Raw genomic sequence first — 16025 nt, forward strand, 5'->3', positions numbered from 1 at the left:
GTCCCTACATGTATGACGGTTGACCGGGTTCAGTCAGGTCCAGTGTGGTCCCTACATGTATGGCCGTTGACCCGGTTCAGTCAGGTCCAGTGTGGTCCCTACATGTATGACGGTTGACCCGGTTCAGTCAGGTCCAGTGTGGTCCCTACAGGTATGACGGTTGACCCGGTTCAGTCAGGTCCAGTGTGGTCCCTACAGGTATGGCCTGACAGCTCAGCAGTATGAACTCAGGGTTCAGTGAACCCTCACCCTGTTTACATGTTTACAATGAAAAATGCGAAACGCTTGTTCTGTTGTGTGTCTGTTTCTACGACAACGGTGATTCAGACACTGAAACCACAAATGTTGGAAATGGTTTTAAGGTGGAGCTTGTTGAAAAAGCTGTGTTTCCATGGAGACGTGCTGCTACTGCGCCTGCACCACGGCCATAGTGACGGTCCCTCGTTTAGCGCGGGGTTACGTTCTAAAAAGAACCCACAATAAGCAAAATACACCATGTACTTAATGTTTTTTTTTTTTTTTACAAGTATTCTACATGTTTTAAGGCTGTAAAAGTCCTCACCACACTCTTTCTACACATTTCTCAGACAGGAGTGAACATTTTCTCACCTTTCTCTCTTGTTTAAACTTCAAAGTTGAAACCTTGGTCGATTTTAGAACAAACATTCCTTTGCCTTCTGGCTGCGACTGCAGGTTCCTCTGTCGCTGCAGAAGGTTTTGTCGACATTGTGGGGAACATTTGCTGGTTGCTTATGATGGTCATTTGTTGTTTTGTAATTCAGAACTGGGTACGACTGACAACGGCAAAGTGTTTGATCCCAGCTCTCTGGACCCTAATAGATGTGAGAGCTGTTATGGAGCCGAGACGGAAGACCTGAAGTAAGACGCCCCACACCGTGATCACCCCCGTTTCCTCCGTACCCCTCCAACCGTCTCACTCTGCTCCTCCTTCATGCAGATGTTGCAACACCTGTGACGACGTCCGGGAAGCATACCGGCGGCGCGGCTGGGCGTTCAAGAGCGCCGACACCATCGAACAGTGCAAGAGAGAGGGCTTCACTCAGAAGATGCAGGAGCAGAAGAATGAAGGCTGTCAGGTGTACGGCTTCCTGGAGGTCAACAAGGTGAAGCTCCTCCTTCGTTACCACGGGGAAGTCTCCTCCTCTGGTTACCACGGGGAAGTCTCCTCCTCTGGTTACCACGGTGAAGTCTCCTCCTCTGGTTACCACGGTGAAGTCTCCTCCTCTGGTTACCACGGTGAAGTCTCCTCCTCTGGTTACCACGGGGAAGTCTCCTCCTCTGGTTACCACGGTGAAGTCTTCTCCTCTGGTTACCACGGTGAAGTCTCCTCCTCTGGTTACCACGGTGAAGTCTCCTCCTCTGGTTACCACGGTGAAGTCTCCTCCTCTGGTTACCACGGTGAAGTCTCCTCCTCTGGTTACCACAGTGAAGTCTTCTCCTCTGGTTACCACGGTGAAGTCTCCTCCTCTGGCTACCACGGTGAAGTCTTCTCCTCTGGTTACCAAGGTGAAGTCTCCTCCTCTGGCTACCACGGTGAAGTCTCCTCCTCTGGTTACCACGGTGAAGTCTCCTCCTCTGGTTACCACGGTGAAGTCTCCTCCTCTGGTTACCACGGTGAAGTCTCCTCCTCTGGTTACCACGGTGAAGTCTCCTCCTCTGGTTACCACGGTGAAGTCTCCTCCTCTGGTTACCACGGTGAAGTCTCCTCCTCTGGTTACCACGGTGAAGTCTCCTCCTCTGGTTACCACGGTGAAGTCTCCTCCTCTGGTTACCACGGTGAAGTCTCCTCCTCTGGTTACCACGGTGAAGTCTCCTCCTCTGGTTACCACGGTGAAGTCTCCTCCTCTGGTTACCACGGGGAAGTCTCCTCCTCTGGTTACCACGGGGAAGTCTCCTCCTCTGGTTACCATGGTGAAGTCTACTCCTTTGGTTACCACGGTGAAGTCTCCTCCTCTGGTTACCACGGTGAAGTCTCCTCCTCTGTTTGCCACGGTGAAGTCTTCTCCTCTGTTTACCATGGTGAAGTCTCCTCCTCTGGTTACCATGGTGAAGTCTCCTCCTCTGGTTACCACGGTGAAGTCTCCTCCTCTGGTTACCATGGTGAAGTCTCCTCCTCTGGTTACCATGGTGAAGTCTTCTCCTCTGGTTACCACGGTGAAGTCTCCTCCTCTGGTTACCATGGTGAAGTCTCCTCCTCTGGTTACCAAGGTGAAGTCTCCTCCTCTGGTTACCACGGTGAAGTCTCCTCCTCTGGTTACCATGGTGAAGTCTCCTCCTCTGTTTGCCACGGTGAAGTCTTCTCCTCTGTTTACCATGGTGAAGTCTCCTCCTCTGGTTACCATGGTGAAGTCTCCTCCTCTGGTTACCACGGTGAAGTCTCCTCCTCTGGTTACCATGGTGAAGTCTACTCCTTTGGTTACCACGGTGAAGTCTCCTCCTCTGGTTACCACGGTGAAGTCTCCTCCTCTGTTTGCCACGGTGAAGTCTTCTCCTCTGTTTACCATGGTGAAGTCTCCTCCTCTGGTTACCACGGTGAAGTCTCCTCCTCTGGTTACCACGGTGAAGTCTCCTCCTCTGGTTACCATGGTGAAGTCTCCTCCTCTGGTTACCACGGTGAAGTCTCCTCCTCTGGTTACCATGGTGAAGTCTCCTCCTCTGGTTACCATGGTGAAGTCTCCTCCTCTGGTTACCAAGGTGAAGTCTCCTCCTCTGGTTACCACGGTGAAGTCTCCTCCTCTGGTTACCACGGGGAAGTCTCCTCCTCTGGTTACCACGGTGAAGTCTTCTCCTCTGGTTACCACGGTGAAGTCTCCTCCTCTGGTTACCACGGTGAAGTCTCCTCCTCTGGTTACCACGGTGAAGTCTCCTCCTCTGGTTACCACGGTGAAGTCTTCTCCTCTGGTTACCACGGTGAAGTCTCCTCCTCTGGCTACCACGGTGAAGTCTTCTCCTCTGGTTACCAAGGTGAAGTCTCCTCCTCTGGCTACCACGGTGAAGTCTCCTCCTCTGGTTACCACGGTGAAGTCTCCTCCTCTGGTTACCATGGTGAAGTCTCCTCCTCTGGTTACCATGGTGAAGTCTTCTCCTCTGGTTACCACGGTGAAGTCTTCTCCTCTGGTTACCACGGTGAAGTCTTCTCCTCTGGTTACCAAGGTGAAGTCTTCTCCTCTGGTTACCAAGGTGAAGTCTTCTCCTCTGGTTACCAAGGTGAAGTCTTCTCCTCTGGTTACCACGGTGAAGTCTCCTCACCTGGTTACCACGGGGAAGTCTCCTCCTCTGGTTACCACGGGGAAGTCTCCTCCTCTGGTTACCACGGTGAAGTCTCCTCCTCTGGTTACCACGGTGAAGTCTCCTCCCCTGGTTACCACGGTGAAGTCTCCTCCTCTGGTTACCAAGGTGAAGTCTCCTCCTCTGGTTACCAAGGTGAAGTCTTCTCCTCTCGTTACCATGGTGAAGTCTCCTCCTCTGGTTACCACGGGGAAGTCTCCTCCTCTGGTTACCATGGTGAAGTCTCCTCCTCTGGTTACCAAGGTGAAGTCTTCTCCTCTGGTTACCACGGTGAAGTCTTCTCCTCTAGTTACCACGGTGAAGTCTCCTCCTCTGGTTACCACGGTGAAGTCTTCACCAAGGTTGGTGGTGGTCAGAGAGTGAGAGGGTGAGTGGTTGGTGGTGGTCAGAGGGTGAGAGAGTGAGAGGGTGAGTGGTTGGTGGTGGTCAGAGGGTGAGAGAGTGAGAGGGTGAGTGGTTGGTGGTGGTCAGAGGGTGAGAGAGTGAGAGGGTGAGTGGTTGGTGGTGGTCAGAGGGTGAGAGAGTGAGAGGGTGAGTGGTTGGTGGTGGTCAGAGGGTGAGAGAGTGAGAGGGTGAGTGGTTGGTGGTGGTCAGAATTCACCTCCATCCATAATGGAGCTCATGAATAATGCAATGTAAACCGCTATCTAAAACCTATGCATTATTATTCTTATTCTTATTATTTGTTACTTCAACCAGCACTCATTCTCTTGACCCTGATTCACACAATATGCCTTTTTTGTGATATACTGTTCTGTTAACTCAACATTCTGTCTTTAAATGTACAATATGTGCTATTAAAGACCCTGTTTTAATGACAGTTTCAAATGGAAACACATCATTTTTGGGTTTCCGTTTCCAAAAAGTTTTGCGTTTATACGGCAACATTCTGAAAATAATCTTGCTTTCTTGTTTGACCACTAGTGGTTGCAGTTTGTTTTTATAATGAAACCACACACACATGCAGAGAACCATTAATAATGGGAGAACATGGACGGTCGTATTAGTCGTTAGCAATGTTCACTTGAAAGCATCGTCCTGTAAACGAGGCCCGATTGTGTCTTTTGGGTTCCCACTTGAGCAGTTTGCTGCTGGTTGCTGCTCAGTGGCAGAATGTCTTTTCTTTGGAAATGTTCCTTTTGTCACAATCTGGGGCTTCTTCTGTACTCAAATGTAATTAAAGGAATAGTGAGAATTACTCACTGTACCATCTTGTGGTTCAAAGTGGTATTACAAAACTTAGCTCTTGCACTTGGTAACATCTATAGATTTCAACTTTCTGATGATTTTCTTTTGGTTGTTCACTCATAATATCACGTACACTGCACCATTTGAAGAAACTTTTTAAATATACATTTTTTTAAATGTTCTTTACATGATGCTGAAATATGATGATGTGTTGAACTTGCATTTTTATTCAACTTCATTGAATTGTATGTTTTGTTGCCCTCCTAGCAGATTTAATACCCCGTGTGAACCCTGATTCTTTTCATGTTTGTTTATTTTTTTATTTTTTTATTTTGTCTGCCTCAGGTGGCGGGAAACTTCCACTTTGCCCCGGGAAAAAGTTTCCAGCAGTCTCATGTTCACGGTAAGACGCTTCTCCTGCTCTTCTTCTGCTCGTACACAAGTTTTCAACACCCTTGAATCCTGTTCATTTGAGGAGGGAGGGGAGAGAGAGATCCATCTACTGAGCATGCTCAGAAGAACTATGTACCGTGTGGTGTGCATGTGCAGTGGCAGCGTTTCCACCATCTCCACACAGACGGAGCCCAGTTTTCAAATTGTTCCCCATTTCCATGATGGAGTCTGGGCATTGTGAAAAGTACTTGAGGCTGACAGGTGGTCATCATGTTCTGGCTGATCTGTGCATGCTCCATGGCCTATTTTCTTCATCTCTGTGGGCCACGTCTGCATGAACAATGCATGTTTTCAGTGCAGTAAAACAGGGTGTTGACAACTTTGTGATTGGTTTGCACATTCATTCATTCATCAGCTCTCCACACGTCCACCAGCAACCATTTCTTCACTGTGACTGAAATACAAATACATTCCAAATAAGGTTCAAATGAGTGTTTTAATTGAGAAAAAAGTAGATTGAAGTTGAACTTGTTCACCTTTCTTCTATTAACTTGACTCTTTGATGTATTGACGGCTAACATACGACAGTTATCTGTATTAATGAGGATATACACAGTTCCCTCCTTGCAGTGTCTGTGACATTATTTTTACCGGTTTGATTTTGATCTTATCGGCCAACCTTTTCCACAGATACACCCCACTCACCGAATTGCAGCCATTTTTCAGTTTTTTTTTTAGTTTCATGAAGATTTCAGCTTTAAAAAATTGCAGTTTGATTATTTAATTCACTTAAAGGTATAGTAGAGGATTTTCTTCTTCCGGGTGGATCATCAAAATAACTGGTCCTCCCAATTGTCAATCATTCTGGTGATGTATGACGTAAGGCCGTCGTACGTGCTCGTCCCTGCGCGCAGCTCACTCCACACGGTTCTCATCATGCCGGTGGACCCGACGCATTGTTCTCGGACATTTTTACACAGTTTCACCCCCTCTGGTGCAAATCTTCTTGTGAAGTGAGCTTATGTAGGCGATGCTGACTTGTGACTTGTAAACAGAGCGTGCACGAGGAGAACTGGGCTCGTTCACGTCTCTCTACACGTTCTAGTAGGCGTTCCGTCTCGGGAGCAGGTAGAGCTTTGCGCATGCGCATTTTTTTCAAACGGTGGAGAGGGCGGTTCTTTCCTAAAATTCCTGAAAATCCTCCTGTATACCTTTAAGTTGAACAATATGATGGATTAAAACTCTGACATATTGCTTGAATTGAGCTATTATTCACAAAATGTGATTCTTTTTTAACTGGCATAATTTCATTAAGATATTTGCAATAGGCGTCAACTAAGAGTGAATAATTAAAGATGGAGAAAACGACTGTGGAAACTAAATGTTCTGCGATAAACAGGAAAGTACAGTAAGTAAGAAAAGACCAATGTTGTTTTTAAAGGCGTATTCTATTTGGTTCCACTATATTCTCTAAAGACAGGAAGAACAGATCAAGCTGAGGAGATTTCAAGTTTCTTTTTGAAGGCAGTGGCATTAAACGTACTGTTTGAAGTGGAGAGGCATTTCTGTTCTCAACATTTGCCTGCATTTTCTTTTCATTTTTGCTCCTTTCGGTGTGTTTTCTCATATTTGTGTCATGATCCTTTTCATTTTGGTCACTTTGTAAAATGATGATGATGATGATGATTAAAGAATCTCCAAACCGCTGACAGTGCTCGTGCTCTCTTGACTGCCTGCTGCTGACCAATGACATCACTTAATACTAGCTGTGTTGTATTGGGAAGTTTTTACAAGTATCAGTACTACACCCAATACTGGCATCAAAGGCCACATGTACGATATAAATATTCTGTTCATTTGCAGAAAATGTGATTCATTCTGGAAAATAACCATCCATGAAATACTTGACGCTTGTGACTCCACAAATCCTGTAATGAAGAGCATTAATCTGTCAGATTGAAAGAGTTGCTGTGAAACAAGAGACAAGACTCACTCCAGGACTTCAGATGAGCCCCCCCCCCCCCCCCCCCCCCCCCCCCCCATCTTCAGTGAAGCGTATAGGATCCTGTCTAATGTGGAAGTTAAGCTTGGCAGCGTTGAAAGTGAACACAAAGGGTTTCTGTGTGTCTTCATGTCTTTGTGACTCTTCTCTCTTCTTTCTGCAGTGCACTCTGTGGAAAGTAAGTCCATCTTTTATTCAGATTCTTTTCAAAGAGCTGCCAAGTGTGTTCATCTGTTCACCACAAACAAATCCTGTGGGGCAGATGGCATCAATGACATGTTGGTGTAAAAACATGCAAAAGCATGAACTGCTAATGGACACAAGACGCAGTGTGGACACGAGACACAGTGTGGACACGAGACACAGTGTGGACACGAGACACAGTGTGGACGGAGACCGCTGAAGCTCAACAAGTCAAAAAGAGGAAAACGTCTGAAAGTGTGGTCTTTTAAAGGTCATAATGTTCTGGCTGATGGGAGTTGAAGACAGCCATACACCAGCAGCTCACATTAATGGTGCATTCAAGAAGCTGGGAAGTTTGAAACTTACTGGTTGGTCATTTCCCACAACTGTTAACAGGCAGCCTTAATAATCATCCACGTAAATCAACATATTAATGAAATAAAGCTTTAAACGCAGTGTTATCTGTGGACTTTACTTGTACATAAATGGATTTAATGGTATTTTCGTAGCTATGAAGGTTCCTGCCTCATGAATCTTTTCTGAACTTTTCACAATTTCTCAGTTCAGATTATGTATGTTCCCCAAAGTGATCAAACACAATCATAAAACCTGTTTTCAGGTTGGGGTTAGGTTGAACCCTTTGTATTGCATGCACTTCTTGAAGATGCTATCTTTATTAATTAAAGCCAAGTTTACAGGACCTTTCCACGGTGAAATGTAAAGCTGTGATTGTGTGTTGGTGCCATCAGCACTGCAGTCACTGAACACCCTCCATCTCCATATCGATGGCACAAACTGCACTTTTTCTCAACGCTGCTGCTGTGCATGGCCACTACATGTTGTTCAGTAGATGGACCATAAGAACAATTGTTTGACCTGTGGCCTGGTATGCCAACAACATCTCATACTGAAGATCTCCCACTTGCTCTTGAACGCACCATGACTCAGAGCCACTGCTGACTGTGTTGCATTATGGGTCATTTTAGCAGCGCTTTCAGAGATGATTTAAATGTCCTTTTACGGCCTTGTGATTCTTGATTTTAGGGGATGCATGAACAAAGATATGTTTGTATTGTGTCGGTTGCAGTGTGATGTCATTTTGTGCTTATTTCATCACTTTCTGTTGCTTTCCTGCAGGTTTATGACACCGTTTTACTATTACTGGCATGTTTCCAGCCAAATTCATGCAACATGTGATGCATTCATTACCATTTGTATTTTGGTGGAATCTGGAATATATCATTTGATGCTGCAGCTTGTTTAGTTTCGGTTACTTCATAATAACATGATTTCACCACGCAGGAGGAGCTGATTTTAAGATAAAGCTGAAAAAGAAATATATAAAGTACTGTGCAAATCATCACATTCTCTGATTTAATTTGAATCTTGTTTAAAGTGATTACATTTTTTTTTTTACAGTACACGACCTGCAAAGCTTTGGTTTGGATAATGTAAGTGTCACATTTTATTTTTTTTCTCTTTAGTCAAGAGTATGTGTTTAAAAAAAAAAATGAGATTGTGATTAAAACATGTTTTAACCTGGTTCTCATATATTTTCCATTTCTTTCAAGCTTTTTTCAGTCTGGTATTTTCAAGCTATTACAATATTTCATGAGATTACAGATGTTTTTCTACTTGTTGAATTCATTTTGTTTATTTATCTGATAGAACTGTTAACTCTGTGTTTGATGTGCACCAGTACACGTTGGTCACATCAGACCTGACTGTAAATCACTTGTTTGTTATGAGAACTACTCTAATGTCGTCTGTCCTGCAGATCAACATGACCCACCTGATCAAACACCTGTCGTTTGGTAAAGATTACCCCGGGATTGTGAACCCGCTGGACGGGACGGACGTCACGGCGCCTCAGGGTGAGAAACCAGCCCTTACTGGTTCCAGCATAAGTTACTTTCCAAGTAGTCAGTTTCTGCTTTGAGGAATAAGAGCAGCTCACATCCAACCTCTGTACTGCAGCACACATTAAAACCACTTCATGTTTGAGTCTGGGAAAAACTTTGACATTTTACTTTTCAACGTCATTCATTAGGGACTGTTTGAACATCAAATAACCAATTCAGTCACTTCAATCTGGTTTTCCTGCTCAAATCTGAATTAAAAGAGTTGTTTGTCTCAGTATAACCAAACTCACATGGGCTCCCCGGGGTCGGCAAGCCCTCTTGACTTGAAGAGGTCAAACTGGTTTTTTGTCTTCATTTATTTCATTGGTCACAAAACTCCTTGTTTAAATGTTTACAAGATGAATGGTTGAAAAGTGTACCAACATGCTTACCTCATTGGGTAACACTCTATAATAACTATCCGTTATAAGTAGTTAATAAACCATTAATAGCCATCTGTTAATGAGTTATACATTGCTTGTTGAATATTTGCTAACAGTTTATTAAGAATTTATAACTGCCTTATAGATTGGTAATAGATAATTTACAAGCATTTAGTTAATTTATAAATTACATATTAACTGTATGTTAATGATTTATAACTATACCTTATAAACTAGTAATAAATCATGAATAAGCCATTAGTAAACTACTTACTAATGACTTGTTAAGTATCAGTTAATACTTTATATACATTATTAGGACGTTATTCTAAAGTTGCAACTATTCCTCATTTACTAACAGTTAGTAAATGAGGAATAGTTGCAACTTTAGAATAACGTCCTAATAATGTATATAAAGTATTAACTGATACTTAACTAATATATTAACTCACACTTTACAGACCAGTTATTAATAGTTTGTTAACCATCTACTAATAATAATATACTTTGTGGAACAGCAAAATATCACATTATTGTACCTCAGCCTTGTTCCACCCATTGGCTTTTGTGTGTGCTGTATTTTACCCCCCCAAAAAACAAAAAACAAAAACAAACATAACATGAACATAAAACATATAGAACAAATATGGCTCAGCACAACTTGGACAGGAGGAGCCAATCCTGATCCTCAGGGCCACTCTGCTGCATGTTTTACATGTTTCCTTCTTCCAACACACCTGATTCACAAAAACAGAAAATACATAAAGTCAACTCATACATTGTTATCAATAGCATTTAACATGTATTAAATGTTAATTGGTTAGGGTTAGGGTTAGGGTTAGGGTTAGGGTAAGCTTATACAGCACATTCTCATCATTGACCACCCAAAGCGCTTTTACATTATACAATTTAGTATTTTGAACAGCAATGTTCTAAACTTTTATTTTATATTTGAGATAACCACCTCATGTGCAGTTAAAACAACAAGTCTGCATTTGTTTCACAGGTATTGTTCAATGTTTCACAATAAAATAAGATTGGAACATTGTATGCTCTGTTAAAAAAAATCGTGATCTGCAGGTCAGTCTTTGGAGAAAACAAATGGTGATTTGTGCACCAGGACTACTTTGACCAGGTTGTTGGAGGAGGAGGATTTCTCCTGGGTCAGGTCACTGGTTTCTTCTGTGGCAGTGTGCCTCTTCTTAACAAGATGCTCTTCTTAACATTTAAAAAGCTGTTGGAGCTACAGTGGCCTCAGTGTCTGAAATGAGAGGACAGAGCATTAAAAAAAAGTGATTATAAGCCAGGTGAAGGTCAAATAAAATAATGAGCAGCTGGCAAATATATGGGTGGATAGGTACAGAATGTGTGCGCACACACACACACACCTCAGAAAATAACAATTCTACTAGTTGTTGGTCTACAACAGGTCTTACAACTCATAAATCTTTTTTTTTCTGGGAAAACATGCACACGCAAATTAGTAATTGGGCAATTAACCAAACCGGTTGGATTATGCAGTAGAACTATCAACCTGTGTTATCCTAATCATATAGTTCTAATGAAAAGATAACAATCTAGCTTACCGTTGTTGTTCATGTGGTCCACAGGTGTAGTTTTCCTTTTACTTCTACCCGCTGTTGACTTTTTTCTCTTTCTCCTTAAGTACCTGGATTCATTTCGGCATTTTGCGCATCACCACTTCCGCTGGGAACACTGGTTTCTGACTTTTTAAACCACCGGGTATTCATTTTCTGAAATCAATGCTTCGATAATGATTAGAAAAAAAGATTAAACTCTGGAAGATTGTTCATGTGTGTGAAAAGAACAGAGATGAAATAAAAGAAATAGGTAGGCCCTAAACTTCATATATGGTCAAATAATGCCTGGTTTAGCCACTGAGCGAAGTGAGCTTGTTGAAAGCAGAAGTAAATCTAAAAGAAGACACAGAGACATGATCAAATGTCTGCAGGAGAAAAAGCTGGGAAGAAGACGAACGCCAGGCCAAAAATGCAAACACAAGATAAAGTTAAAGGAATCCATTAGTGTGGACGACTATGCATGGTTTACTAACTGTTAGTAAATGAGGAATAGTTGCAACTTTAGAATAACGTCCTAATAATGTATATAAAGTATTAACTGATACTTAACAAGTCATTAGTAAGTAGTTTACTAATGGCTTATTCATGATTTATTACTAGTTTATAAGGTATAGTTATAAATCATTAACATACAGTTAACATGTAATTTATAAATTGTTAACTAAATGCTTGTAAATTATCTATTACCAATCTATAAGGCAGTTATAAATCCTTAATAAACTTAGCAAATATTCATAACTCATTAACTAATGGATATTAATGGTTTATTTACTACTTATAACGGATAGTTATTATAAAGTGTTACCCATCATTGAAGCAATAGAAAGAATGAGTTTCTCCTTGGAGAAAAGTAAGTCATCGGTACAGCACAAAACAAATGCAGTGATATTTCACCTTGTCATGAGGTCCCTTCAACGTTGTTTGATAGTTGTACAGGATGGGCTCTGGGGTTGCCATGGTTACAATGATGAGCAGTTTGAAACCACAGAACTGAAATAAGCCCACAGTCCATGTTGAACAGCTGAAATGGTTCATAAACGTCGGCAGTTCTTACATTTCATTTATATAGTTTGGAAATGAAATGTTTTGCAGTTCTAAAGAATGTGTTTGGTGGAAAGTCTTGAAACATGTCTGTCATCGAGGTTGCAACTAAACTAATCCTACTTGAATACCCCAGGGGAAATGGCTGACAGTGGTGCTGATGGGGTCAAGGGTCACGTTCAGGGCCCACAGTGAAGACGTAGGAATCTGCTTCTCTAGCCTCCACAGCATTGAAAGATCAACGCTTGGAACTTACATTTGTACTGGTGGTCTGGATGTTTTGTCCAGTGACACCAGCTGAGTGCAGCAGGAAGCTCCTCCCATCACAAAGTCAGACACCAGCAGTGTGTGGAACATGAGGCTTTATTGAAAACTAGAGGGTGGGTGGGGGGTCTCAGCACCGGATCCCCATCCCGATGGCCATGAACGTCCCGAAAGTCCCCCCGCTTTGCATCATGGTCTTTCCTACTCCTCCCATCAGCTCCCTGCCGCGCATCCCGATCCTGCACAGCAGACAATAACATGGTGAGACGCCTGTCCGTCTCTAGCCAACAGGACACGCTACACGTCTTCAGTACGCTCATGTTCCTGCTATGTGAAATACTGTGGCACTGAAGCTGGAGAGGAAAGAACTTCACTCATTTCCCCTTGCTGTCAATACAAATCACCAACTACCTTTACTAATTACATTAGTTCTGAAAGAGTTTATTTAGTATCCATGTCGGTTTCACTGGTACAGTATATAAAGGATATTTAATATAACCAATGTCAAAGTAAATGGAGAAAGTTCACAAGGCTTCAATCAGTGAAAATCTGACAAAGTAACTATCTTAACTTTTCGTAGTGTTATGAGAAAATACCAGTTGCTTGTATTGCAGTTTTTACTCTTCTCAGTGTCTTGTTCAGAATAGCTTCTGATGAAAAGATATGAATGCGTAAGAATGAAAAGTAAGCAATTTATCCATTCTGCTTCAAATGAGCTAAATCCGTGTTGGCAGAAGCCAATTGAGTCCAGAACGTAGCCAGTTGTCATGATCTGTGAAACGTTTGACTTACCTGAGACAGGAGAAAGTGCCAAACATGGCACCAGCAGCCATGCCCACCGCGAAGCCCATCATGAAGCCCATTTTGACCCGATCGAAGCAGCTGGGCTGGGTTTGGCCGTATGGACCCACAGCCACCGGCATCTGCAGGGAGGAGGAGAGAGATGAGGACATATGATCTGTGTGGTCCAGTTAAACATTAGAGAGCTTCTGTTCCTGGGTTACAGCGGTCGTCTCCAAATCGGAAGGTTGCAGGTTTGATTTCTAGGGCAAGACACTGAATCCCACACTGCCAGGGTGAATGCAGTGAGTGGTTGGTGGTGGTCGGAGGAGCCGATGTGAGCCTCGCTTCCGTCAGTCTGCCTCAGAGCAGCTGTGGCTACATAGATATGTTACCACCATCCAGTATGCAATGAACAAATAATCAATGTATAAAATCAATGCAGTATTATTCAAAAGCTCAGTGTTGCTCATTACAGCCTTTGACATGTCCACACCAGGAAAAACCCTCTTTTTTCTCCACAAACCTCCGTCCACACGTCACTATGAACACCAGGCTTCAGGCCTGCAGTACAGTACAGCAGCAATGCCAGGCCTTTAGGGGCGCTGTGACTCAAACACACCAAAAACACAGAAGAAGACAGAGCACACAGACATTTAGAAGTAGATTCCTGCTCATAAACCTGTATATAGGTCTATGGTCCTGCTCCTCCTGCTGCTCGAACCAGTAGTTTCTGCAGCTCCAACGGAGCTTGTAGTCCCTGATTGTTGTTATTTGATGTGATCTGGTGTGGACGACGGGCCAGAAACATCTGGTTTCGGTGAACCAGATGTTTCTGGTGTGGACGACGGGCCAGAAACATCTGGTTCAGGTGAACCGGGTTCCTGGTGTGGGCGACCCTTTGGAGTTTCTGGAATATCTGTTAGATTTTGGCCCCATTTACACAACTATTCAAGGGAAAATGCATTTTTTTAGGAGTTTTTCACAAAGGTTTCACATTTACACGTTTCTACAGCGGTTATTGGAATGCTGAAAATGATCCAGTCGGCATGCTGGGCCACTAGTTGGTTGGAACCTGCTGAACCAGAACCTTCTTTTTTAAATTCAAGATGAGCGCATTGAACATTTTATGAATTTCAGAAAAGCTTCTAATGGTAAACTGGAATGATTACAAGTAAATGTTTCTACCCAGATTGGAGTGATGAAATCCTAATTTTATTTCCAGCTGCAGCTATAACACAAACAAATGATCGCAGGATTTGGTCAGTAGGTGACCCCATGTCTCTTCATGTTAAACAAACAACAAGCAAAACTAAGTACTTAAAACAGCAGTACAAACAAATTGTGTTTACAAGGTACAACCTTAGAAGAATAGTGTTTTTAAATTCAGTTTATTAATCATTTGTTGCTTGTCTGTGATTATGTGATAGGAAAGAGAGTAAAGATACAAATCACACGATGCAAACAGACCCAAACCTCGGAAATAGGTGTTCCCGCGGCTGTCAACACCAGATTGGGTTCGACTTATTCTGTGATCTGCTTCAGAAAAACATGTTACTGTATGAATGTTGCATATATTCTCGTGCTAAAAGTGGACCATGACCTCTAACCCAAGTATGTGACATTATTATGGAGTGCAAACACATTTAAAGACCGTTTTTGTTCACTGTAACAAGCAGCATAACCTTAGCTTGACATCATTAGTTGGAGTTGTTCATTGACAAGCTGATCCAGGGAGGTTAATCAGAAACTGGGCTAACGTTAGCTCCTGTAGCTTTGGCGTCCATTCATTCAGGCTGTGTATCTTATAATCTAATGTAGGGATTTTCTGTTGATTTCAAATCTCAAACCTGTGAAATGTTTGGCTCATTTGCCCCCTCTTTTTCTTTATTTACCCTCCCTGGAGCCACGTTAGCCTATCATGCTAACCACGGAGCTAACGTCACCAGTGGCCTTGACACATACACGCATCTCCCCGACAATAAAACACGAGTTTCCTCCACAACTTCACCACGTTTCGTATAAAGTCCGCCTTACCGTGAGCGCTGTGTGTGCAAAGGAGTTGATTCGCTGGTAGTTTTGAGAAGCAACAGCAGATTAAATGTCTTTCTACTGGACGTCCATAACCGGAAGGAGGAAGAGAGACGACAAAGAGCGGACGAGGTGCAGGCCACAGCGCCCCTCAGTGGTTCACTCCTGTACTGCAGGAAGACGTTTCCCCCATGCGTTTCCAATGAGAGACTATTTCTGTACACAAAGCTTCAACATGCAGGGTTGGGTAGGTAGTAACGAACTACTTGTAACGGCGTTATATAATTAGGATACAAAAAATTTAAGTGTGATCCGTTACAGTACATAAAAAAGTGTAATGTCGTTACAGGTATATTCGATAAAACCTCTCTGTACAATGCTAATGACGGCTCCCAGCAGTGAATAAGTGTTGTGAACGTCCAGGAAGTCGATGTCTCACCTGAAGAAACGTCGAGAGGGAGGAACAAACCCTCTCACTTTACTGAAACACACCTGGACTCTGTCAACTAGTTTTATTAGCTCATAACCTGCCAATACCAACTAGTTTTATTAGCTCATAACCTGATAGTAACCTGCCAATACCAACTAGTTTTATTAGCTCCTAACCTGCCAGTAACCTGCCAATACCAACTAGTTTTATTAGCTCATAACCTGATAGTAACCTGCCAATACCAACTAGTTTTATTAGCTCATAACCTGATAGTAACCTGCCAATACCAACTAGTTTTATTAGCTCATAACCTGATAGTAACCTGCCAATACCAACTAGTTTTATTAGCTCCTAACCTGCCAGTAACCTGCCAATACCAACTAGTTTTATTAGCTCATAACCTGATAGTAACCTCCCAATACCAACTAGTTTTATTAGCTCATAACCTGATAGTAACCTGCCAATACCAACTAGTTTTATTAGCTCATAACCTGCCAGTAACCTGCCAATACCAACTAG

The 16025-nt window shown here is 42.9% G+C and overlaps 2 protein-coding genes across 2 annotated transcripts in view; one reads left to right on the plus strand and one right to left on the minus strand.

The window, feature by feature from the left end:
• Positions 1–16025, plus strand: part of ergic3 (ERGIC and golgi 3) — a 43081-nt gene that overhangs the window by 17333 nt on the left and 9723 nt on the right. Inside the window, exons 5-9 of the mRNA XM_080522263.1 lie at positions 783–879; positions 959–1124; positions 4843–4900; positions 8495–8526; positions 8853–8949. Coding sequence (XP_080378389.1) covers positions 783–879; positions 959–1124; positions 4843–4900; positions 8495–8526; positions 8853–8949 — 450 coding nt within the window. The remainder of the gene's footprint in view (positions 1–782; positions 880–958; positions 1125–4842; positions 4901–8494; positions 8527–8852; positions 8950–16025) is intronic.
• romo1 (reactive oxygen species modulator 1) lies at positions 12349–15216 on the minus strand. The gene is made up of 3 exons (XM_080522264.1): positions 15083–15216; positions 13058–13188; positions 12349–12504 (listed from the first exon to the last, which is right to left on the minus strand). Exons 2-3 carry the CDS (start codon positions 13186–13188, stop codon positions 12396–12398), a joined length of 240 nt encoding a protein of 79 aa, XP_080378390.1. The 5' UTR covers positions 15083–15216; the 3' UTR covers positions 12349–12395.

This window comes from Blennius ocellaris (assembly GCF_963422515.1).
Source record: "Blennius ocellaris genome assembly, contig: SCAFFOLD_59, whole genome shotgun sequence".
NCBI lineage: Eukaryota > Metazoa > Chordata > Actinopteri > Blenniiformes > Blenniidae > Blennius > Blennius ocellaris.

What these genes read in the sequence shown, in the direction of transcription:
- romo1 (XM_080522264.1), bottom strand. Translation starts at nt 13,188, where the DNA reads ATGCCGGTGGCTGTGGGTCCATACGGCCAAACCCAGCCCAGCTGCTTC. An exon ending in GGCACTTTCTCCTGTCTCAG is followed by an intron (nt 12,505 to 13,057) that starts GTAAGTCAAACG and finishes TCTGCTGTGCAG; the next exon opens with GATCGGGATGCGCGGCAGGG.